General features: G+C 40.0%; 1 protein-coding gene across 7 annotated transcripts in view; it reads left to right on the top strand.

The window, feature by feature from the left end:
- Nucleotides 1-26,148, top strand: part of SYNE1 (spectrin repeat containing nuclear envelope protein 1) — a 598,390-nt gene that overhangs the window by 271,749 nt on the left and 300,493 nt on the right. For all 7 annotated transcript variants that reach the window (XM_061624165.1, XM_061624156.1, XM_061624155.1 and 4 more), the window contains 10 exons: nucleotides 553-696; nucleotides 1,155-1,319; nucleotides 2,527-2,844; nucleotides 3,876-4,031; nucleotides 9,955-10,125; nucleotides 12,938-13,264; nucleotides 18,644-18,796; nucleotides 20,487-20,654; nucleotides 23,449-23,625; nucleotides 24,083-24,229. In XM_061624165.1, the coding sequence (XP_061480149.1) occupies nucleotides 553-696; nucleotides 1,155-1,319; nucleotides 2,527-2,844; nucleotides 3,876-4,031; nucleotides 9,955-10,125; nucleotides 12,938-13,264; nucleotides 18,644-18,796; nucleotides 20,487-20,654; nucleotides 23,449-23,625; nucleotides 24,083-24,229 (1,926 nt within the window). The remainder of the gene's footprint in view (nucleotides 1-552; nucleotides 697-1,154; nucleotides 1,320-2,526; nucleotides 2,845-3,875; nucleotides 4,032-9,954; nucleotides 10,126-12,937; nucleotides 13,265-18,643; nucleotides 18,797-20,486; nucleotides 20,655-23,448; nucleotides 23,626-24,082; nucleotides 24,230-26,148) is intronic.

Genomic DNA, 26,148 nt, shown 5'->3' with positions numbered 1-26,148 from the left:
TTTCATGAGGCTGAGAGGCAGTGACTGGCCCAAGGTCACCCAGTGCGCTTCATGGCTGTGTGGGGATTCAAACTGTGGTCTCCCAGGTCATAGTCCAACACCCTAACCACTACGCCACACTGGCTCTCTATAGTGAGTTTAGCTTGTGACTTAAGTTACTCTTAGATCTCACCAAGGATGATGGGGCAGGGGACTCATATTGAAACGAAAACAGTTGTGTCAATCCACTCTTATTTGGGACTAAACTATGAGCTACTTCATACACCACAGAGCAACAAACCCCAGTTTATTAATAGGTACAGACAATCCCAGCTCTTTGACTATATTTATGTGGAACATACATTTTCCAAACATTGATTTTCATTCACAATTAAAAAACCTTTGGTGATTAATTTTTTAAAAAGTGTGTGATGAAGCTCTAATATAGTAACAGAGCTAAGAAACAGTTTTTAACCAAACATCTTTATCAGAGATGAACTAAAATATGTAACTTTCAGTTCTGTTCTGTCTTGTTGTATTAGTCAGGTTGTTAATGCTATTTGTGCTTTACAGTTACTTAAGGAAGAAGTATTTAGTCACAGTACGCTGCTGGAGACGATTGAAGTTAAAGGCATGAGCATGACTGAGCATTATGTAACTCAGCTTGAACTTCAGGACCTTCGAGAGAGATACCAATTTCTCAAAGACAGGATAATGGTAGGGCTTCTCTTGACAATGCTGTAAACTTTCTCCTTATGTAGGATTATTTAGATAAAGTGTGGAGAGAAGCTTTTCTTGTTTTTTTGCTCATGGATTTTGGAGAGCATGTATCTATTTTTATCAACGTGATCTCAAGTTATTATTAATTTTAGATGTCAGTTAATTTATGAGTAAATGAAAAGCTGTCTTTAATATATTTTTCTCTCAGCTGTATCTCTCCTAAGTGTCCAAAGCAACCTTCCACTTAAGCAACCATGCAAATTAAATTAGATACAAACATTACATTAGCTTACTCCAACTAATATCCTTTGTATATTTTGAACTACCATCATCCCTGACCATTGACTGTCCAAGACATTTGGAGCACACCAGGTTGGAGAAGGCTATGTTAAATATTAGGTCTGTGCCAGGAAAGCCTTAACTCTTAAACACTAATGTGATACTTCTAATAATAGGATACAGTAGCTAAAGCTGAGGAAATGGTTCATTTGCATCATGAGTACCAAAGAAATCTGAAGGCCTTTGAAGTATGGCTTGAAAAAGAACAGGAAAAACTCAGCTGTTTATCACACCTTGAAGGTGATGCAGAGAAACATGAAGCAACACTCGGAGACCTCCAGGTAGAGTTTTTTTATATATATATATAGTAAGAACATTTGGTGCAAGTGGCATCTTAAAAAAAATCTGCAGTGTTTCTCTGTACTGTTCAGGGCTCCAGCCACCCTGGAACCTTATGGTCCCGCTCAGGAGAAGGAAGGGAAAAGGGAATACTTTTCTTTCCCAACCCACTGAGGGCCTTTCCCTACTGTGCTACATAGTACTGAAGAGCTAAGGTTTGGTCTGGTTGCCAGCCCCAAGTCGAAGTTTTTTATAGGATTGTGTATCTGGACTAGGGATGTGCTAGAATTCCACACAATTCAGATTTGGTACCAAATCATCCATTAATTGGCTTATTCTCTATCATTGAGGATTGGATTTTTATGTAGCGATTTTCCACAGTTATTTTATCAATATTTCCTTTCATTTATATTTCTTTTCTAAATATCAATATTAATATCAATATTTTTGGAGATGGAAAAAACTGATCAGGAAAAGCAGCAGATAGTGGACAAAGAACAAACTCAAATCAATATTGTTAAGTCAACAAAGTGCTTTTCAACCGGCACTGGCCAATGGATCTCATCTCTAATCTGGACAGTGGGAAAGGGGAAAGGTGCCGCCTTTCCTTTCTCCTGAAACATTATTGTATAGCGTGGGAATGAGAGGGTTTTTTTTAACCTTATCACATGAATCCTCCTTACCCTGATGCATCTCTCCGGGGTACTTATTATAAATTATTAGGATCTTGATTAGGCCAACTTTCTGTTCATGCCCCCCTCTGGTTTCTATTTTTGCTTTCTTTTTTTCTCCCTCTCTTTTTCTTCAACACACTGTATGTCTTGGAGGCTTGTCAGTCCTTGTCAGGCTGTTTGGTGGTGTTGGTGGGTGGGGTTTAACAATGATTTTTCCTTTAATTTACAAACATATGCTGCTGTATTCATAGGGACTATGTTAAAATCACTAGCTTATTCTTGGATAGCTTCATTTTGCTTGCAGATTGATAGATACTCAAGTACCCAAGTTTATTATTAGAGGGAATGATGTATGTGAGTTGGAAATATTATCAAATAGCATATGATACTCTTTTCAGTGTAAATTGATGTTTGTGGGCACTTTGAAATCTGTTTATGCACCCTCAAATTAATGTCTGGTGACTGTATGGGATTGGAATACAGAATTCCAATATAGAATAAAGGAGTGAGTAATCTAATAATATTGCATTTTCAGGAATTACAGGTGCATTGTGCTGAGGGTCAGGCATTGCTTAATGCAGCAGTTCATATTCGGGAAGAAGTAATCCCATGGGGTATACCCCATTTGGAAGATAGAATACTAGAGTCTATACGTCAAGACTGGACAGTCTATCAACACAAACTTTCTGAGGTCAGGATGCAATTAAACACTACCCTAAGCAGACTGAGGCTGATGGATAACAAATTTCTGAAGGTGGATGACTGGCTCAAAACTCTGGAGGAGAAGGTTATTATCAGGACTAGCCGGCACTCTGACAGAGCCACAAAGGAAATACAGTTGCAACAAATGAAGGTGATGATGTTATATGATTGTGATAATTTTTAATGGGCATAGATTTAAAGTAACAATGTACAATCTGTTTATTTGCCTGAGTCCTATCAACCAATGAGCTTGCCAGCTAAGTTCCGGGTGCAACTACTAAGCAATTCATTTTATCTGTGCCAACTTTTTAGTATTCCTTGGCTAAATGTAAAAGCAATCATGAGAATATTTTCAATGTGGTCACCAGTATTCCTGCAATGTGTGCTGTGTATATCTTTTTCTTGTGGACCATTATAGAAATAGCTGAGAGAACAAACTAGCTTGGAATGTATTAGTGAAATTGATTGGATTAAGAATTCAAGCCAGTTTTGGCCCAGCTTGTTCAGGCCTGCTGTTCTGTCTACCACCAAGTATAGACTGAATATTGGGGAGATGGGTAGCTGTTGCTTACTATGATGGTTTTTCTTGTGCAGATAATGGCTGGAAGTGATTGTGTATACTTTGACCTGAGATTCAGAACTGGGTTGGGACCTACTGAAATATGTGGGTTATGTGTTGCTGGTTGGAAAGAATAAAGAACATGTGAGGAAGCAGTGGATATTGGCTGTTTGGTTGCATGTGTGAATGAGGTGTGTGAATATGTGTGTGTGCATGAATGAATGATATCCGTAAGCCATGCTTGTGGGTGAATAAGTCATTGAACTATCCATAAATATGTGAGGAGGGAAATGAAGTGTGTGTGCGTGCGTGTGATATATGATTGGTGTTTGAAGGGAACTGGATATATCTAAACATGATTTTTCAAACAAAAGCGCATCCACATATCTTTGGAACATTAAATTGAATCAGTGTTTAGGATTACACCTCTTTCCTTCCATGTTCTTTTTAATTACATAAAAGAAATATAGTATAAGAATTCTATATTAAAAATGACATGTTTACACTGTTTAGTTTATAGAAAGAGAGATGTTCCAATTTTCTGCTTTTGTTTCAATAGTCCCTGAACCACATTAATATCACTTCTATAATATTATAAAAATGATGATGTTTCTTTGCCTCAGAAATGGCATGAGGAAATCACAGCCTATAAAGATGAAGTTGAAGAAGTTGGACTGTTGGCTCAGCAAATCCTGGAGGAGAGTCATACTTCTAGCAGGATGGGAAGACAAGCAGCCCACCTTGCCTCTCGGTATCAAGCTCTAGTTCTTCATGTACTGGTGAGTAATAAAACATTTTTGGAGTTATTGTTCTGTAGTGTTCACTGAAAAGATTTTTTTTTCATCAGCACAAACGGTTCACAGATATACAGTCCTTGGTGCAATAGGAGTCCTTCAACACATTTAGTTTTAAAACTGCCACTGATTTTAATGCTCTTAGTTCTGTGCTCTCTTTGGAGCAATATAATTAAATGCCAGAATATATAAACTATTATGTAATGTTGTTTTCAGTTTGTTTCACTCATGGAAAAACTTCTCCATTTATACTTGAAAATCTGTAAGTAATCTCATTCAGTTTCTTGTGCAACAGTAGTCAAACCTTTTTGTTGTCAAAAATTAGAAAAGTCAATGAGGATTGATGCTTTTGTACGTTCAGCATAGATTCTAAAGATGTAATGGGCCCGTGTATTTTTTTACCTGAAACTAGCCATGGAAGATTGAAATGCAAACTAGAAAAGAAACTTAAAGGAAGAAGGAAGGAAGGTATTCCCCTCAAGATAAAGAGGAAGGGTAGAGATAGGAATATAAGGTGGACAGACCAATTGATGTTTATCAGCATCTTCTCTATGGTCAACATCTCTCTTGATGTTCACTGTTTCGGGGGGGGGGAGTTAGAGCAGGCAAATTCTTTTCTTACCATTAGACTCAAGTCTTCCATTAGATACATTATTTAAGCCAGATACATGTTACATGCCTACAAAGGTGCTACCGTTACATTCTGCTTATTGTCCCATGGATTCACTTTTTGTATTATAGTTCTACTGAATTTTAGTTTAAGTAGGAGAACTTAACTCCAGAATTGGGATACTGTTGTGCTTGTGTCTTGCTTGCAGGCTTTCCAAAGGCATCGGGTTGGCTAATGTGAAAACAACATGCAGGACTGGATAGCCTTTGGTCTGATCCAGCAGGGCTTTGGGGATGGATCCAAGGAGGGGCAGATGGTCCCTTCTTTGGGCCAGGGTGGATTGGCCCTTCCCAGAGCCCACATATCAGAGCCATGGGGTGAATAGGCATAGCCCTAGTTTAAAATAGGAGTTCTCAGAAAGCCAGCACAACCCTTAGCTCAGGATCTATGTGGTGTACCTCCTTGGATTGCTTTCCAAAGACAGCCCAAACAGTCAAAACACCATCCTGATTGCACTGAGTCGCTTGCTCAGAATCAATTTACACTTCAGTGACTAACAAATTAATGCTCAGCCTTCAGTCTCACCTAACTGAAACTCAGTTCTTCTGGGAGGGCTTTATCCCCCTTTCCACGGCTTCATCTTCTCAAGCATTCCTATACACACTCACACACTTTAAGCGACTTCCTTTGCTTTGGCTTTCTATCTGTCCTGTTGGTATTCACCGCCAGCATTACAAGCCACCACCACCTCTGACACCACTCGCTTCCACCCTTTGTCCCAGTATCTGTCCCTCTTCACAGCTGTGCTTTCTGAAGTTGGGACTCAGCAGGACCTCTCCCCCAGAGTTTCTCTCCCTCAGCACGCAGAATATGGCCGCAGCCATCAGACTCACTCTCTAGTGTGTCCCAGCTCCCTCTTTGCACCTCTGTATTACTAAAGAGCACATGTGCATTTGTAAAACATGGCAAAAAGTCATCTTGATGTGAGCATACATGATTGCCTCAAGAAATGTTTTGTGTGGTTTTATACAGATGCATACATGCACTCCTGCACATAGGTATACTACTGCACAAGATTCTTGCTATAACTGTCAATACAATCACATGATTTTTTTTGCGGAGAGGGGGCAATATTTCATCAATGTGCACATGCTAATCTGTAATGGCAGTATTTAGACATGAAGGAACTGAAATCTGCAGCCAAGTGTGTGTGCATAGTGCTTTGTGCAAAATTCAGAAGGAAAGAATGGACCAAAGAAAATTCCTAATACATCAGTTCAACCTCAGAAACAAGGTGAGGTAATTCAGAACTCTAATGCCCTGAAGAAAATTCAGTTGAAAATAATTTCTGAAGCATCTCCACAGAAAATAACTTGCCATAGGGATCACACAGCCAAGTGACTATCCCGGGAACACTTTCAAGATTCTCAATGTGATATAAATTGGGACAGTGAGGCTAATTTCGATTTCTTTTCTCACTTTCCCCAGCTGCCATTCCTTCCCTTCTGTTCTTCTCCCATATTAGACCTCTGATTTGTTTCAAAGCAATACTCATGCTCAGAATACAGCATAAATGGCAGTTTGAAAGATGTAAATAGGAGCCATCAAGAGCTAGGGAAGGGGGAGACATTCGATTCAGTTTGCATTTAAAGGCAAATCTACCTAATTTGCACTTTCTGAAACAATACACAAACTGAAACAGCCATTCTTTGAAATTTGCACTTCTCCTAATTTTGCAAGGCAGTTTTCCGCAGGTAGCATGCCATCACATGAGTAATAGCGCCATCTAGTGTCTGAAGGCAAGAATGTACTGAAGTCAAGACCTGGGCTACCCGTGCCCCTCCCATTCCAGTTCATTCTTACCTTCGTCCGAGACAGTTATAACTAAGTGTAGTGAGAAATTTTCTGTGAATGTTTGGGTGAGTGAGGAGTGTGTGGTGAGAGAAAGTGTGTGTTTGGTGTTGCGGGCTGTTTTCTTCCTAGCCTTCCCCCTTTCACCAGTTCTTCTGGGGTTTGTGGGGTTGGGTAGTTCCCCCCTCACCTCCTTGTTACTAACCTCCCCTTCTGGCCTTTGGTTTTGTTTGGGTGACAGTGCTTGCTAGCATGGTCTGCCTGGTTGTGGGCCCCACTGCAACTCCTGATTTGTCCAAAGTGTCTAGTCCATGTCGGAGAAAGGCCACAGCATCAACTGGCTGGAGCTAAGGGCAGTCCATCTGCCTCTTCGTCATTTTCAGCCAATGTTCCATCTGGAACATATGTTGATCCAGACAGACAACACCTGTGTGAAATCGCATTTGAACCGGCAGGGGAACACCAGGTCCCAAATTCTCCAGGCGGAGGCAACTCTGATTTTCGACTGGGCTGAGAGTCATCTGATGTCCTTGAGGGCAGAACACCTCAGCGGGGTTTTGAATGTTAAGGCAGACTGGCTCAACAGACAACAAGTGATTCCGGGAGTGTGAAAACTACATCTGGCAGTGTTTGGTCTCCTTCAGTGCCATTTTGGCAACATGATGGTGGATTTGTCCACTTCGAGTCACAACTCCCAGCTTCCCTGGTACTTCTCAAGGTATCTAGAGATGAGGGCAGAGTCTGTAGATGCTCTTCTGACCCTTTGGCCAGATGAATTTCTGTACACCTTTCCTCCAGTTCCTCTCCTGGGCAGAACGTTGAGGAAACTTCACCACGACAGGGCTCAAATAGTACTTCTAGCCCCCTACTGGCCTCGCTGGCTGTGTTTCTCAGCCCTGCTTTCACTGTTAATAGCAGATCCTTGGAGGCTACCAAACAGACCAGATCTTCTGTCACAGGGACCAGTGTGGCATCCGGACCCTGACTGGCTGAGTCTGATGGCTTGGCATTTGAGTGGACTCAGTTAATCTGCACTGGTCTATCACAGGAGGTTATTGATACCATTCTGGTGTCCTGGAGGCCATCAACAAATCATATCTACCAGAGTACATGGTACGCTTTTGCCAACTGATGTGCTTCCTGAGCCCTTCTACCTTCACAAGCCACTGTCCAGCAAGTGTTACAGTTTCTGCATAGGGGTCTGAAGATGGGTTTGAAAGCCAACACCTTACGACATCAGGCTTCCACCATATCATCTATTTTGTCTGTTAATTCCTCTACTGTTTCTATGGGCTCGCATCCACTGATTAAATATTTTTTAAAGGGGGCTGCCTCCTTTTCCCTGGCAGTGTTTTCCCTCCTGGAGTCTACAGAAGGTCCTGCAAGCCCTGCAACGTCCTCCCTTTGAACCCCTTAGGTCAGTACCGTTGCGACTGCTTTCCTTCAAGGTCCTGTTCCTAGTGGTGGTTACTTCGGCAAGAAGAGTATCAGAGTTGGGAGCACTGTCATCGGCCCGCCATTTCTGTGTATTTCATAAGGACTCAGTTGTGTTATGTCCAGATCCGTACTTTCGTTTGCAGAGCCCTCAAAATTTATCTCTTTTGAACCCAGGACATAAGGCTGACGGATTACTTCTTCATATCCTTTCACCCAAGGACACTAGGGAAAAGTTTCTAAATCCACCCTGTCTTGTTGGTTGCGTGTCTGCATTGCCGTGGCCTATGAGTCGCTGAAGCTGCCAGTGCCTCACAATATTACGGCGCGCTTGACTAGATCAGCAGCTACTATGGCTGCGTTTGCAACCAATGCACCCCTTGCAGATATTTGCAGAGCAGCAGTATGGTCTACCCCAGACTCATTTATTAAACATTACAAGATAGCCCGCTTCGGCAGAGGCATAGTTTCTCATACGTAGGCAGCGGGTGGTCCCTCTCTATTAGGGCTGCTTTGGTACATCCCACATGATGGCATACAACTTGGGGAAAATGGACCATTGGTCTCACCTGAAAGGTGGTTTTCCCAGGTATCATGCCATCACGGCCCTCCCTGTTGGAGGCTGCCTAGGTGTATTGTATCATTTTTCAAATTATTACAGTTTAAGTTTCTATAGCATTACATTGTGTGAATGAGTCAAGAACTTTTAGATATGTTATGAATGACTGTAGCTGTGCTTTAGTTTGGGCAGTGACCCATTTTCCTTGCAGTTATGCCTGTTTCTTGTTACGGCTGCTTAGATATCTCACTTCAGTCTCACCATGAATGAACTGGAGTGGGAGGGGCACGGGTAGCCCAGGTCTTGACTTCAGTACATTCTTGCTTTTGGATGCTAGATGGTGCTATTACCCATGTGATAGCATGATACCTTGGAAAACCCTTTTCAGGTGAGACCAACAATCCGTTCTCCAGCTAAGTACATACACTAGGATAAAGTGTGCATTAAAATGCATATATGAGTGAAAACAACATACAAAAAGCATATTAGGGAATATTGCTTTGCAAAAATGTGTGTATTAGGCAATAATGCATATAAGCATATGCATAGTAGGAGAAATTCACACCAAAATGCTGATGAATTTTCAGGAGGATTTTTTTTAAAAAAGGCAAACTGATGGCAAATATAGAGAACTGAACTTAAGACTGGAAAAAGTGGGAAACTGAGAGAAACCGAAATCAGTAGAATCACCCATTGCTATCAAAAGCCCTCTGACTCTCGCCCATGTGCACCATCTGTTTAACTTCACAAAATGATATTTTCTGAAAAAAAATCCATTAATTACAGTGGCCTGCACCGTCTTTTATTTTAGTTGACTTTGGTGTGTTATGAAGTATGGAAGCATAGTTAAGCATTATACATGTGAAGGGAACTTCATGTGTTGAGGGGGCTACAAGGCCGCATCACTAGTTCTTCCCTTTTAGTAGTGTGGCTGCCTACTGAAGCCACAGTGTCCACTCATGGAGCATGTATATCTGAGTATGGTGGGCCTGCATTCATAAATCTCTTCACACATAGCCTTCACTGTGAGTTGGAACCCTATGCAACCCTATGAACATAGGCTCATAGATTTTCCCCACTGATATATCCATATGAGGCTAGGGAGGTGCAAGGCATTAGGGCAGGGGCAGCAGAGGAGCCCTTCAACACCCAGTACCCCCATAGTGTGTATAAAGCATGAAGGAAGCTTATATAATCAATGAAAGCAAAAATAATGTTTTACTATGGGCACTAACTGATTTTACTGTGGCACGAAGTTCTGCAGGAACTTGAAGTAGACTAAGAAGGTTGGTATTTATGTGTGTGTATGGCAAGAATGATCTAGTAGTAATCAAAAAGTAAGTCCATTTCTTGATATATGTTTTATTTATAAGCAGAATATTTTGTAGCTACTAATAGAGATGCAAGAAATAAGCCTTCACCAATTTCAATCCTTATTTAAAATTCACTTGCAGGAGCAAATAAAATTCCTTGAAGATGAAATTCGAAGTATGGACGAATCTGAACTATGTTTCACTGCTTACAAAGATTGGTTTGGAGCTACTGTCAGGAAATTCAGAAATGTGGTGACAAAGTCCGATGTTATAGACAAAGCAGCAATGGATAAAAAAATGCAGAAACTTGAGGTATAGACTGCATCTGAAACTGGTATACTCTTCAGTTGTTCATAGGGAATGTGTTTGGAGGATTAGGGGACTGCACACACAAGCCGTGGCCCCAGCAATCCCCATCACCACCAAAGATCTCCCTACTTTAGCTGGGAGGTCTGGAGCAGCATTTATTTATTTATTATTTAGCTCAGTAATTTATATGCTGCTTAACATTGTGGTTTATAAGCAATGTACAATGAGGTTGCAAAATATAAATAATATAACATCAGTTAAAATTAACCATAAAATCAGAAAAAAATAATCGAAATGCCTGCTAAAGTTTCTTTTAAAAAGCCTTCACCGGGTACCTGAAGTTCAACAGCGAGAGGGCCTGTCTGATCTTAGCTGGGAGGAAGCTCCACAGAATTGGGCACACAATACTGATCCTATGTATCCAGGTGGATGTGAGCCAATCGTGAGCACATTCTGCTGCAGGCACTTACAAACCTCCCTGTGATCAAGATCAGTGGCGTCACTAGGGGGGTGCGGGGTGTGTGGACCGCACCGGGTGACACCATCCGAGGGGGTGACACCCAGTCACCCTGCCCCTAGGCACCGGGAAGCGGGGCAGTTGCAGGGACCCAGGGAAGCAGCAGCAGCAACGACGAAGGGCGCGCCAGAGAGGGGGAGAGAGAGAGAGAGATAAGTGACCCCCAGCCAATAAGCCGCAAGGGCCTGCCCCCAGAGGAGAGGCAGTCTGCGGGGTCAGTCGGCTGCGCCCTCCCATTTTACCTTCGGCCTCCCTTCCCTCCCCCTGCGAGGCCAGCGTCCACGCCCGCTTCCGGTTGCCTGGTGAAGCCTGGGGCCTGCTCGCCACTTGCCACCTGCTGAGATGTTGCACAGCTTCAGGGCCGGAGACCTCATCTTCTCCAAGATGAAGGGATACCCGCACTGGCCCGCCCGGGTAGGTCTGTGTGAGAGAGATTAAAAGAGCGGGGGGGCAGGGAGAGAGGTAGAAAGAGTGCTCCTTGTCTCCTGGCAACCACGCCCCTCCCTCCCGCACTGGGTGACACCAACCCTAGTGACGCTACTGATCAGGATCCCCAATCATGTACAATTCCTCTTTACAGGGAGGATTGTATGTGCCTTCAGATAAATGACCTTCCTGCTCAGTGCAGAAAGGTCAGGGATGGTTGGCTGGAGACAGCACATGTGGGCACATTGGGGATGTGGGTGGCATGCATAGCCCCATGCATTCTATGTGATTTGAAATATACTCTGTTCCAGAATAACACCTGAACAGAGTTGGTGAATTTCAAGCTTCCTGTTCTTTGAAAACTAAGTTGATTTGTCTGCTGAAGAAAACACATTTGCTATGGAATATATGTACACCGCAGAGGTTTTCATGGCACATTTTGGAATGCAATTTTAGTTCACGATGTGCATTGGTCATGTCTACTTAGCCTTGGAGCCAACACTTTCCTGCAGCTATATGTTACTGAGGGCTAATTATAATGGCTGACAAAGAGTCTTTCAACTCTGCATTTATTCATTTTTCTCTTCAACATATCTTGATAAGCTTCTGAGGAACTCCAGTGGTCCTAGGAAGTTTGAACACAATTTGAATGTCAGTGTTAAAGAAGGTGAAACTCTTAGCAATAGGATTTTTGTATAATTTGAGGATCTCAATATACATGTAATGATATTTCCTTTATATTCTTGTGAAAGTTAAAAGGGAAAATGGTAATGTAGACCACATAATATCTAGGGCTGAGTATTTCTGCCCCCATTCCATTCACGGGTTAGCTCTGCTTCAAGTTCTGCTCCTTCTCAGGGTGCTGCAATTCAGCAGGGTGAAACAAAGTGCTTCAGGGCAACCATAACTTAGGGAGAATAAATAATGTTAGCAACTGGTGTCTTAACGGGACAGCAAAATCTTTGTTTAAAGTTTTGATCTTAGCAGAAGGGGAGTAAATTTGAGCTTTACTTCTTGTTCAATATGAATAATTTCTAAAAGCAGCTTTTGGAATTAGCAAATCTGCAGTTTATCATCATTTGCATCTTTTTCTCTTATTTTCTTGGAAATTATCAGTGTGCACCACCAATACATATATGCATTGATTAAATGTGCAAAAATTAATTTTGATTTACACACATTAAATGTTGTGCAGTCTCATTATTAATCATTGTGTGTGTATGTGCTAGTGTACATAGGTAAGAAAAGAAGGTGCAATCTAAAAACTGCACCAAATTATGCACATGCAGTCTGAATAAAGTCTAGAAACCAAAGATGGAATAATTGTGGCTTCTTAAAATATCAATGCCACAAGCAAAATCAGCAAAACAAAATAGAGTAGTTCAGAACTGCCAAATATGAGGAAAAATTAGGAAGGTAAGAATTTCTAAAGCATCCCTAATAGCATATTATAGTCAACAAGTGGACAGAGAATTTCTGATGTCTTTAAAGAAGAGCAAAATGCCACGCTAAAATGTGATTTACATATAGCTGTCCAAGTGCACAGCTACCAAATTTATCTCATATCTTGGAATTTACACTAAAAAAATGTAAATGCCCATTAATAAAAAATGATTGAATATCCTGTTCTAAAGCTGGTAAGTGTAGTTGGATTCATAATTGAACGAAATGGCTAACTACAGTTAATTAGAGGCCTCCTGGTGTAACTGAAGCAGGCAGAAGGCTCATGCTTACCTTAATTTATTAAGCCAAAAGATAATAATTCAAGCAAGGTCAAAGTCTCTAACAGTAAGAATAAAACTGGATTTGCATAAGTGATTCATTATTTGGTCCCAGTCCAAATTATATATTGTCCACATTTTATTTTTACAGGGTCTCATGAGTGACATGGATGTTGGTCATAATTTGCTAAAATCTGCCCGTGAGAAAGGAGAGAGAGCCATTAAGTACATGAAAGGAAATGAAGGTGAACAGTTAAAAAAAGAGATGAGTGATTGTGTGGAGCAACTTGATGAGATGACCAGCTCTCTCAGGAAAGAACACACGACTTTAGAAAAAAGTCTGCACTTAACAAAGGAATTCTTAGATAAGTACAAAGTACAGAGTCAGTGGCTATCAGAATATCAGAACATACTACACGCTACAGTGGATCCCAAAATGGAATTATACGAGAAAAAAGCACAATTATCCAAATATAAGGTAAATCATTCTTGTGAGCTATAAAATGAGTAAAATGTCCAATCAGAAAACATGTTGTGATTGTGATCTTCCCATAGGCATCTGATTGGCCACTATGGGAAATATCCTGGATTTATTCGGCCTGATTCAGCACGGCTGTTCTTATGCAATAAAAATATTTTAATAGAGTTTCAGATAGCTAAATGTGCATGTCCCCCTTTAGGATGCACACTTTAACGTGGTGAGGGGGTTTGAGAAAGTTGAAGAAGCTGAGAGCAATGCTGTCAGGAATCTAGACCAAGAGGCTAGACTCCTAGCAGGGGCACCCAAGGCAGAATGGTCAAAGCTGAGGCACCAGACTAAGATGCATCCAAACTCAGAGGAAGGCAATAGTAAACCACCTCTGAATACCTCTTACCACAAAAACCCTATGAACAGAGTATCCAAAATGCAACCCGAGATAGTGCTGGAAGATGAGACCCCCAGGTCAGAAGGCACCGAGCTACTGGGGAAGAACAAAGGACAAGTACGAGTAGCGCTGTGGCTAATGATGCAGCTGGGTCAAAGCCAAAAGGAAGCCCAGAGGCTGATGCACAGAGATGCAAAAGGAGAGTCTCCGGAGTTGTATGACGCACACAATAGCAACATGGAATGTGAGAAGCATGAACCAGAGAAAGTTAGAAATTGTCAAGCAAGAAATGGAACGTATCAACATTACAATACTTAGCGTCAGTGAATTAAAATGGATGGGAATGGGATATTTTCAGTCAGACAACTACAAAATATTTTATGCAGGAAATGAGAAATTAAGAAATGGGGTTGCTTTAATAGTGAGAAGTGATGTAGCAAAAGCAATTAGGAGCTACAATGCAAGTCTGAGCAAGTGATATCAATGAGATTAAATGGGAAACCTATTAACATAACCATCATCCAAGTCTATGCTCCAATGGCAAACGCAGAAGAAGAGGAATTGGAGAGACTTTATGAAGACGTACAGGAAGAAATTGATCACACACCATAACAAGATGTGCTGATAGTCATGGGGGACTACAATGCAAAAGTAGGAAACAGAGAAGAACTAGGAACTGTGGGAAAATGGGGCTTAGGAGATAGATATGAAGCAGAAGAAACACTTATTGAATCTTGTGAAGCCAATAATTTGTTTCTTGCAAAAACATTTTTTGAGCAACCAAACACGTGAACATCACCAAATGGTCAATATAAGAATCAAATTGATTATATAATTGGTAGCAGAAGATGAAGAAGTTCCATATTTTCTACAAAAACAAGACCAGGAGCAGACTGCGGTACAGATCATGAACTGGTCACATTGAAAATCAGAGTAAAGCTAAAGAAGAACAACAAAGCACTCATAACACCAAAATACAATTTAAATAACATCCCAGAAGAATATAAAGATCAAATAAGGAACAGATTTGAGGCTTTAAACTTAGTTGACAGAGAACCAGAAGAACTATGGAGTGAAGTCAGAGACATTATCAGGGAAGAATGCAAAAAGACAATACCTCTAGTTAAAAAGAGAGAAAGACCTCAATGGATGACTGAAAAAACTCTTAAAATGGTTAAAGAGAGAAGGAAAGCAAAAGCAAGAGGAGATAGAAACATGGTCAGAACCCTAAATGCAATGATACAGTGACTAGTATGTAGGGACAAAGAGAACTATTACAATGATTATTGTGTAGAAATAGAAGAGGACAACAAAAAGGGAAGAACAAGAGCCCTATTCCAAAAGATTAGAGAAATGAAAGGGAAATTTAAACCGAGAGCAGGGATGTTGAATAATCAACGGGATCACACTGACTGACCGAGATGAAATAAAAGGAAGATGGAAGCAATACACTGAAGAACTCTATAAAGAGATGCCAGGACGACATATTCATTCATGGAGGAACCGTATGATGAAGAACCAGGAATTTTAGAATGTGAGGTGACAGCTGCTCTTAAAATACTTGGAAGAAACAAATCACCAGGAACAGATGGCATACCGATAGAGTTGCTACAAGTTACTGAGACTGAATCTGTCCAAATTTTGACAAAAATCTGTCATGAAATATGGAAAACTAAACAATGGCCCACAGACTGGAAGTGTTCAATATATATCCCAATTCCAAGGAAAGGGGATCCCAGGGAAAGCAGTAATTATCGAACTATTGCCTTAATATCCCATGCAAGTACAGTAATGCTCAAGATTCTACAACAAAGGCTTTTATCATATATGGAGTGAGAAATGCCAGACATCCAAGCTGGATATAAAAAGGGAAGAGGCACCAGAGATCATATCACAAACGTAAGTTGGATAATGGAACAGACCAAGGAATTTCAGAAGAAAATCACCCTGTGCTTTATAGATTACAGCAAAGCCTTTGACTGTGTAGATCGTGAAAAACTATGGAATGCTTTAAAAGAAATGGGGGTGCCACAGCATCTGATTGTCCTGATGCACAACCTATACTCTGGACAAGAGGCTACTATAAGGACAGAATATGGAGAAACCGATTGGTTCCCAATAGGAAAGGGTGTGAGACAGGGGTGTATTTTATCACCTTATTTGTTTAATCTGTACGCAGAACATATCATACAGAAAGCGGGATTGGACCAAGATGAAGGAGATGTGAAAATTGGAGGGAGAAATATCAATAATTTAAGTTATGCAGACAATACTATACTACTAGCAGAAACCAGTAATGATTTAAAACGAATGCTGATGATAGTTAAGGAGGAAAGCACAAAAGCAGGACTACAGCTGAACGTCAAAAAGACTAAAGTAATGACAACAGAAAAGTTATGTAACTTTAAAGTTGACAATGAGGACATTGAGCTTGTCAAGGATTGTCAATACCTTGGCACAGTCATTAACCAAAATGGAGACAATAGTCAAGAAATCAGAAGAAGGCTAGGACTGGGGAGGGCAGCTATGAGAGAACTAGATAATGGGAAAAGGTCCTCAAATGCAAAGATGTATGACTGAACACTAAAGTCGGGATCATTCAGACCATGATACCCCCAATCTCTATGTATGGATGTGAACATTGGACAGTGAAAAAATCGGATAAGAGAAATATCAACTCATTTGAAATGTGGAGTTGGAGGAGAGCTTTGCGCATACCATGGACTGCAAAAAAGACAAATAATTGGGTGTTAGAACAAATTACACCAGAACTGTCAGTAGAAGCTAAACTGATGAAACTGAGGTTATCATACTTTGGACACATAATGAGGAGACATGATTCACTAGAAAAGACAATAATGCTGGAAAAAACAGCAGGGAGTAGAAAAAGAGGAAGGCCAAACAAGAGATGGATTGATTCCATAAAGGAAGCCACAGACCTGAACTTACAAGATCTGAACAGGGTAGTTCATGCTCTTGGAGGTCGCTTATTCATAGGGTCACCATAAGTCATAATCGATTCGAAGGCACATAACAACATCAAATGTGTATGTATGCATATTATTCCACACCTTTAGTGTGGCAGCACCTACCCTGTGGAATTCCCTCCCCTTAAATATTAGGCAGGCGTCATCTCTGTTATCTTTTCGGTGCCTATTGAAGACCTTCCTCTTTCAACAACCCTTTTAAGTTTAGACCTTATCCCAGTTCGCATCTGCGTTGGAATTGCTTTTTAGTATGTTTTTAACCTTTTTTTAAAGATGTCTTCAAAGCTTTTTAGAAACATGTTTTTAAAGATGTTTTGTTTTAATGTATTTTAAAATCTGTTTATGATGTTTTAATGTGTTTTTAGTGCTTTGGTTTGCTGCCCTGGGCTCCTGCTGGGAGGAAGGGTGGGATATAATAAAATAATAAATAAATAGATATCAATTCTCAAATCCCACATAAGTAAATACAATATATAAGGCAGGCCCACACAGAGTCTGATCTCTCCCCTATATGAACATAATATCAGCCATGCCTACCAAATGCTGTTTTTTGCAGTCCAAGTCAGGCAGCAAACATAGGAAGTTTATTGTGTCCACATTAGGGATGGGCGAGAATTCGACTAAATTTGAAGGTGAAACCAGATCCCCAATAGTTCGCATGTTCGCTATCTCTGGTGTACTGATCCTGAATGCTTTGAGGTTCTGTTAGCTTTTCCTGACACCAGATTAAAAAAAAATGCATCCAATATAATGAGATTGCATTTTGGCTTTACTCATGTGAAACTGACCAGCCTGCTCTTCTTTGCTAATGTGCAGTTTGCTAAGGTGAAACTTACCAGAAGTGGTCTCAAACTGTGATCTCTCCCAGCCGCACCTGGAGAAGCTGGGTAAACCTCATTCTCCTCCCTAGCAACCAGAGGTGGGAGGGAGAGAGAGAAGGTGCTGTGTGTCAGGAGGATACAGGTGGATGGTGTGTGTTGGGTTGGTTGCTGGGGAATCCAACAGAACTCCAACACACAAGCACACACTTCCTGTATCTATAGGCATGTGAGACTGCAGAGGAGCACATCCACTCGGCCCACTTGAGGAGGCAGGCAAGAGACATTCACCCCAACCCCTGTGCCCAATTTCTCTTTCTCTCTCTGCCATCCTCCCCTACACAAGTGGGGAGGGAGTGAAAAAGGGAGCAGGGAGACAAGAGGAAGTCATCCTCACCCATGCCTGATTTCTCTCTCTCTCTCCCTCTCTGTGCCACCAGATCCAAGCAGTTTTTCACTGGGGAAAAAATTGAATGGGTAAAAGGAGGGGATAGCAATAAACACACAAACACAGAATGGAATTGTCTTTCAGTTCTGTGGAACAAGAGAGAACTGGCATCAATAAATGAACTCCAACCCTACATACTGTTATAACAGCTGCTCAGTAGCATTTGGGGGGGGGGGTCACAAGTTGTGCGACCTGATTTAAAACCTCTTCCCATTTAAAATGTGTTTCAGTATCTATTGTCTTTCTGCTTAATGTTCAGATTGTAAATAAGAATACTTTTCTAGGTCCATTTCCTAAGAGGTGCTGATTAGTCAAATACTCCCTGCTTTGCTTGCAATTTTTTTTGCCCTCCACATTTAAGTGTTAGATTATTTTGTTTGCTTTTTTAAATGCCACAAGGATAAGAGGGTCTTTCCCAAAACAAAGACAAGCTTTGTCCAAATGATAGAACCATATTTTCTTTTCTGAAAGTACTGCTGATATCTGTGCTGACAGCAATGCATACCAGATTTGACCCTTTTGAAAGATTCCCAGTAGGAGATGCATCACCAGAGGACTCTGTATGCCAAGTTCTGTCCCAGGACACTCATACAAGAGCACTGGTTAAGGATGACTTTACATATTTTACAGTGTTCCTTTCCATCAAAAGCAAGAATGGCTCTCCATGTGTTGTGTATTATTATATTTAAATCCTGTATTCATTTTAAAGAACAGTTGAATTGTATTTTTTTATTTTAGTCAATCCAGCAGACAGTGCTTTCCCATGAACCTTCAATAAAATCTGTAACGGAAAAAGGAGAATGCCTCCTTGAACTAGTGTGTGATGTTAACTTAGCAGAGAACATTCAGACACTTCGAACTGAATACCAGGATCTCTGCAACACAGCAAAGGTAAAATACAGGGCTCTGTAGAAAGGCTATTTTGTACTGTAAAATGGTAATAATTATTCCTACAGATGAATTAAGGCTTGCAACACAAGCTGCCTACAGTAAGGTCTCTTCTTGACCTGGTGAAAGAAGTCCACTAATGAAATCTTCTGAATTAACAGTACATTCCTTTTACGGATGCAGGAGGATTTTAGTTTACCCCACAGTTTTCATCTGCATCTGATATATCAAGCCTAGATTGGAACGTAGATATGTGGATTAGATTGCATGTCTACCAAATTTAACAAGCAGATCTGTTCCTACTTATGCTTTTCCTTTCAGTTTGTTTGTGTTTATGAGGTGGTTTAGGGGCTTTCTTTCTTTCTTTCTTTCTAAAAACCATGTTTAGAGCAGCTAAAAATAGCTGGGGCAGGGTAGCGCCAATATGTCACCCCGCTGCTGAAAGAATTCCACTGGCTGCCCATTTGCTACAGGGTCAAGTTCAAGGTTCTAATTTTGGTGTACAAAGCGCTATACAGCTTGGGGCTAGGATACCTGAAAGTCTGTCTTATTCCTTATATACCCAGTCGATCACTGCGCTCTGCAGGTGAGGGCCTCCTGCAGATACCATCTTATCAGGAGGTCCATTCCGCACAACATAGGAAACGGACCTTTAGTGTAGTGTCACCTACCCTGTGGAACTCTCTACCCTTAAATATTAGACAGGCACCATCTCTGTTATCTTTTCGGTGCCTATTGAAGACTTTCCTCTTTCAACAAGCCTTTTAAGTTGAGACCTTATCCCAGTCTGCCTCTGTGCTGGAATTGCTTTTTAATATGCTTTTTGTTTTAAACAATATATTTTTAACCTTTTTTTTAGTTGTCTTGAAAGCTTTTTAAAAATGTTTTTAAAGATGTTTTGTTTTAATGTATTTTAAAGTCTGTTTTTATGATGTTATAAAGTGTTTTAGTGCTTTTGTTTGCTGTCCTGGGCTCCTGCTGGGGGGAAGGGCGGGATATAAATCAAATAATAAATAAATAAATAAAATTGTGGAGAAAGGGGGCACACAAACAAGGATTAAAATACTTTTAGTTCCTTTCCTTGTTAAGTCAACTAGTGGTTTCATCATGCTGCAGACTGCCTCTTTTAAAGTGCCAGTTTTACAAGTGTTTGCCAATGTAAAGGAATCCATAGCGCAATTCTCTGTTTTTTGGCAAAGAACTGCAAACTGCACATCACAGTACAGATCAAATCCTTCAAATGGCAAAGTGCTCATAAATTGCAACTTTAAAAGAGGTGATCCACAAACACCCTCAAAAGAATGACATTTCCCCATTTTTCCTTAATTAGTAATTGTTTTTTTATTTTTTTTCTTAGAGAGGTAATCTACTCCTGATTGATTAGGATCTCCCATGTGACCAACCCCAATAACATTGCCCTTGGTCTTGCCATATTTGTCATTTGTGGTGACATCACACTCACTACATAATCCCTGTTGGACTGTGATCAATCCAGGAAGTATATCATGGTCTAATTATAGACAAGTTCTGAAAAAGTAAACACTTTTCTGTTGTTGATGGTTTCAGTTGGGGCATTTTTATAAAGAAGACCTAAACATTATGCATTGTCATGCTATTACAATTGATACTTTGTAATTATTTTTATTTATTTGAAACTCTCTTTAAAAAGTGACTGGTTTCTCTGAACACACAGGCACATGTTGCAAGCTTGGAGGTAAAAGTAAAACAGCATGAAGAGTATAACAGCGATTTACAAGAAGTGGAAAAGTGGTTGTTACAGATGTCTAGTAGGCTGGTTACTCCTGATCTTATGGAGAACAGCAATTTAGAAGTTATAACACAACATTTAGCCAATCACAAGGTAGGTCTAAATGAGCAGCAAAAAATCCCCTTCTTTAATTGCTGTAGCGGGCCTTATGAGATGGCATTGTAGAGCACATAATAATATGAAAAAGGTAAGAAAAGATAAAAGTATATCGTACAATAGTAAAATATAATTTAATGTTTATTTTAATGGCACATGAGAGATGATCAGATTAATTAGAGTACTGATTAGGAGCTTTTCCCAAAAAAGGAAATTACTGAAATTTCTGGTAGTTCTACATCTCATTTATAGAACTGTAGGTGTTTTAAAGCTGGTAATATTGTTTTCTTCCTTTTGAAGACAGTAGGTGGAATCTTTGAGAGGGGAAAGTATTTGTGGAAAATTAAAAATATTTTGACAGGATTATATTTAGTGGAACTTGCAAACCCCGGTGCAAATTATGGTGAAATACTATTTAAAAAGTACACTTGCTCCCAACTTGGAGGGGAGCTTCTTTAATTTCTGGAAATTCCCACATTTTATATCTGCTTAATTATAGTCTGAAAAACGATAGTGTCGTAAATAATGGGACATTTCAGAAGAGTAGGTTTTTTCTACATACTAAAAAAAAATTACAGTATGTTTCCAATTTCCCCCTTTTTATTTGAAAATTAAAGTAGTAGAAAGACTAGTGGCATCTTCAACTTTAAGCTGCTACTGGGAGGAAACAATGTTTGCTAATTTCATTGGAACTTCCATGTATTAGTGTATGACTGCAATGTATATGCATTCTTGAATTTTCAAGAATGAACAAAATATTTTCTGTTGAGTTGTAGACTAAGCTGTGTTTCCATGATGTGTGTGCTCTAATGTGCACAAAGTGTCCTGCAAGAGTAGATTCCCCCATTCAGTACAATTGATAATGTAATTCCATATGCACATCCCATTGGTATTGACAACATTTATCACTATTGAAGTAAATGAGGAAGCTTAGTCACATCAGAGGAGAGCCAAATGTCAAATGATATCAATCAACAAGATTGTATGATTCAAAAGATTAGTTTACAAACTCTGTCTTGAAGGGAATGAGCTATCTACTGCAATAAAAATTACCCTCTAATATTGTGATGGGAGTGATCTTTTGAAAATAAATGTGAATGTAATTATACAGGAAATATATTCAGTGTGGAGAAAAGTTAAGAGTAAATTAAGTCCAGGTCTATCACCTTTTACAGTTATTTATTATGGAATGCAAGAATAAAGTTGTTCTCGGAAATAACATCTGATGGGAGGAAAATTGACTAATTGAATTTAGAGATATGTTAATAGGGGGAATGGTAAGAACATCAAGTTAAACAAGCACTGAATTTTTCTCAGCTATCTTTTCTTCAATATCTTCCAGTAAGAGATATAATTAATAAACTATTAATGACCTATGGCTCATTAAGAGAGCCAGCAAAGTTCAAGATACTGATTACATCAAATAAACAGGAAAAAGGAACCTTAAGCAGAATATATGAGACAACTGATTTAGGGTGCAATCCAACTTGTATTTGCAATGGGCTGGGGGGATTTGGATGTGGCAGACCACTGCCTGAAGCCCCTCATCCCAGCTCAGCTCTGGCGCCACCAGAATCCTGCTGGCTCAGCCAGGGGCCCACTGGGGACAGCCAGCCTGGCAGACAGAGAGCTGGCAGAAGCCGCAGTAGTCCCCAAAACAAAGCTTTCCACAGGCATGATGGGGGAGGAATCGTGGGGGGACTTTTGCGGCATCCAAGCCCCTCCAGGGCATTCCCGGGCATTCCAATCTGCAGGAAAATTCCATCAGCGGAGGAAAATAATTCCAGTGTTTGTCTGCGGGGAGTGTTTACTCCCCAATAGGGCTATTTGTGGGAGCCGGCGCTTCCCTTTAGGCTCCCACGCACAGCTCCTAATGGAGCCTGTTTTCAGCCAGGCAGGTGGCTCCCAGGTGGCAAGTGGATGCTGTGGAGCTTTTTACTGGTGCCTCCTCCATTGACCTGCCCCTCCCAGCAGCTTCCCCTCGTTTGGATTGCTCTGTTTGAAATTTCAGGTCATAATTTTCAGACTAAATGGGAACAAGATATGTCTCTGGTAATTCCTTTTGATTTGGAAGAATATTCCATGTTTACTATATGCATGAATTTTAAAGAAAATTTTAATAAGTTAATAACTCAATGGTATATGGTACCAACTAGATTAAATGCGATAGAATGCATTTTATATTATATGGCCTTGCACCAAAATTCAAATATTTTGGAACATGGTTGTGTCAGAAATTAAAAATATATTGGGGCATGAGTTTCCTAAAGATCCAGTGGTTATGCTGTTCAGTTATCTTAAATACTGTATAATAGTAGAGGATATAGCGATGATTATTTATTTGCTGACAACAGCTAGAATGGTAATTTGTTAAAACTGAAAAAAAAACCCTGATCACTCTTCTATGGATTCTTGGCTTATGAAAATTTGGGATTTAGCATGAATGATTAAATTAACAAACCTTGTTAGGGTGAGAGAAGATAAGCAATGTGAAGATATTTTTATAGAAAAGTGGAGTTTGTTTATTACCTATTGGAACAATAAGGTGCAGGACTCGGTGAATCCATATTTATTGTTAGGAGATATTTAAGTATTCTAAACCAGGAGATAATTGTGGATGTGATAATTAATGTGATAATGTATTGAAAATTTATAGTTATATTATTGGACTATATATATGTGACAATGTATTAGAACTGAGTTGCTATATTGACTATATTAGCATATTATTTCTATATGCGTATGTATTTTGTCTAATAAAAAAAATGTTGTGGTGTGTTTGAATGCTTAGGCAATGATGGAAGAGACTGCTGGATTTGAAGATCGCCTGAGCAGCCTTAAAAGCAAGGGAGCTGATTTGATCAATGAGTGTGTAGAGCATCTCCAAGCAAAATTTAGGCAACATATAGAAACCCAACTGCAGGGAACAAGGGATAGCTATTCAGCTATATGTAGCACAATTCAAAGGGTAAGTTTCAATCCAATATTTAGAAGATGTCATTGCTATATCATCTAATAGATACAAATACAAAACAGAATGCTCACAAATAGGGTACAAAATGGACATCATATCTGAATGATTTCATAAGAAAATATAACAGATGGAGGGAAAATTGAAGAACTCTATATTATACTTGCATTAGAAACTCATTTTGGAAAAATATAGAATAATATATATTGAGAATATTTTATTATGATTTGACCCATTAACTCTGGAAGAGAATACTTTCTTCAGTTTCTTGGGAGTCATATGACTATTTATTTATTTATTTGCAACATTTCTAACAACTAATTAACAAAATGTTCTCTGGGTATTTCACACATAAAATTACTTCTGTTTACTGTCAGCCTGGTATCTTAAGAAAGGTATTATTTTCAATAATGGCATCAAAAATATTAGGTGACTCATTCATGCTTTTTTGTAGGTGTATCAGAGTTTGGAGCATGAACTCCAGAAACATGTAAACCATCAAGATACTCTTAAGCAATGTCAAGTATGGCTTGTTGCAGTTCAGCCAGAGTTGAAGCCAAGTCCTCGCCCACCTTTCAGCCTGGCAGATACTGTTAAGCAGGTAAAAACAATTCACAGTGAAACATTTGATCAAAATAGATTGTCTGAAATAGATAAACTATATGAATCCAAAATGTGTGCGTAATAAGTATGTTAATGCAGGATGCCAGTGACAATCCCAAGCTTTGCCTCAGAGGAGAACTTTGGGGGTTTGTAAAAGTCCACCTCAAAGGAGAAACAAGATTTTCAAACCACAGAGTTCTCCAACTCAGACTGTGTTCAGGCTTTTCATGAGCATCTGGTTGGCCACTGTGAAAACAGGATGCTGAATAGGTGGGCCATTGGCTTGATCCAGCAGAGATCTTCTTATGTCCTTATGCTCAATTTTATACGGGCACTTCAAGATACAGGCATACTCTGCTTAACGTCGCTTCACTTAACGTCGCCTCACTATAACCTACATGCTCCATATGCCCGTATTTCTCCAGAAACACAGCTAGCGAACCACTTACAGGGTTAGGGGAGGCGTGGCAGCGCAGCAGCAGAGGCTTTAGCACGTGGGGGTGGAAATAGACGCAATCACGCCACCGCAAATCAGCTGGGAGGCACGATCGCGATCAGCTGGGAGGCGTGGCAGCGCAGCAGCAGAGGCTTCAGCGCGGGGCTTTGAGGCTCCGCATGAAGGAGAGGGAAAAAAAGTTTTAAAAGGTAGTGCTTCACTTTAAGGACATTTTCAGTTTACGTACTTGTTCTGGTCCCATTGAGTACGTTAATGCGAGGTATTACTGTATGTTAAACCGTATGCTCACCTAATATTTCTATCCATTTAATCTCAGGTTCAACATGTTTGGCTATCTCAAAAATAGGAATTGGTTGCTAACACTTTTCTGTATCACTGGGAAGCAAAGTTCAAAGAAAAGTTTTTAATGATCAGATCAGTTTTGCATATCTATACAGAACCCCCCCCATAAAGACCCTAAAGTCTAAATAGACAAGTCTAAATGTGCATTTTTGGAGCCACTTTTAAGTTACAATCCTGTGCGTACTTATCTGGCCATATATAGTGGCCTTTACTTCTGAGTAGACATATATACGATCTCATAGCATTTTTCCTAGAATAACCATGAGAGTGGCTGTATACTATAGCCAGCATGGATTTTTCACATTCTGCCATGTTAAATTGAAAGTGTCTCCCATGGCATTTGCTGCTTCCCATAAACTCATTTCAAAACAAAATCTTACAAAACTTACAGTTCTGAACTCAGAAATGCTTGCTTAACAACCTTCTACGTTTTCATGGCGATACACAAAACACTCAGAGAATTGAGAGTTCAAAGTGTAAAACAAGAGAAAAAACATTCCAGACCCTTGTTGGACGTTTTTCTATCAGTGGTCTCATAATCTGTTGAAATTAATTAAAATCAGCCACGTTCACAGAGTACCTGTAATCCTATTACTGACCTTGCCCCATACTCTGACCTTCATCTTCTGCAGTTTAAAAGTTTAAAAAATGCATGGCTGATTTTTAATTAATTTAAGAAATTTACCATTGAAGTCTATAGTAGCACAGGCATGCTCAGTAAGAACCAACTCTCAGTGTTCTAAAAGCCAGACTATCAGGTGCTTGGCTTGGCTGATCAGGTGGCCACATCCATGCCAGACATTTTTTCCACTGTAAACAGGCATGGCTTCCTCCAAAGAATCCTGGGAAGTGTAGTTTGTAAAAGGCACATGTTACCAAATTCTTCCAAGCTACACAGGAAGTGGATTGGACTGTGAAAGAACAACCCAATTTATGCTTGCATGTTTACAAATTTGTAGGGCAGTACAATATCTCAGAGAGGAGGTCAGGTCTCCTGCTCCCCTAGTGCATTCACTATAGCTGTCCAATTTCCCTGCTTTTTAAAGTTTGATAGAAAAACCTGTTGGCTACAGGTACATTTTTAAACTGCAAGGTTTTTTTGTCTATTAGTGGGTATG

Source organism: Rhineura floridana, chromosome 4 (genome assembly GCF_030035675.1).
Source record: "Rhineura floridana isolate rRhiFlo1 chromosome 4, rRhiFlo1.hap2, whole genome shotgun sequence".
Classification (NCBI taxonomy): Eukaryota; Metazoa; Chordata; class Lepidosauria; order Squamata; family Rhineuridae; genus Rhineura; species Rhineura floridana.
The sequence above is the reverse complement of the archived record's forward strand: the minus strand, read 5'-3'. Positions and strand labels throughout refer to the sequence as shown.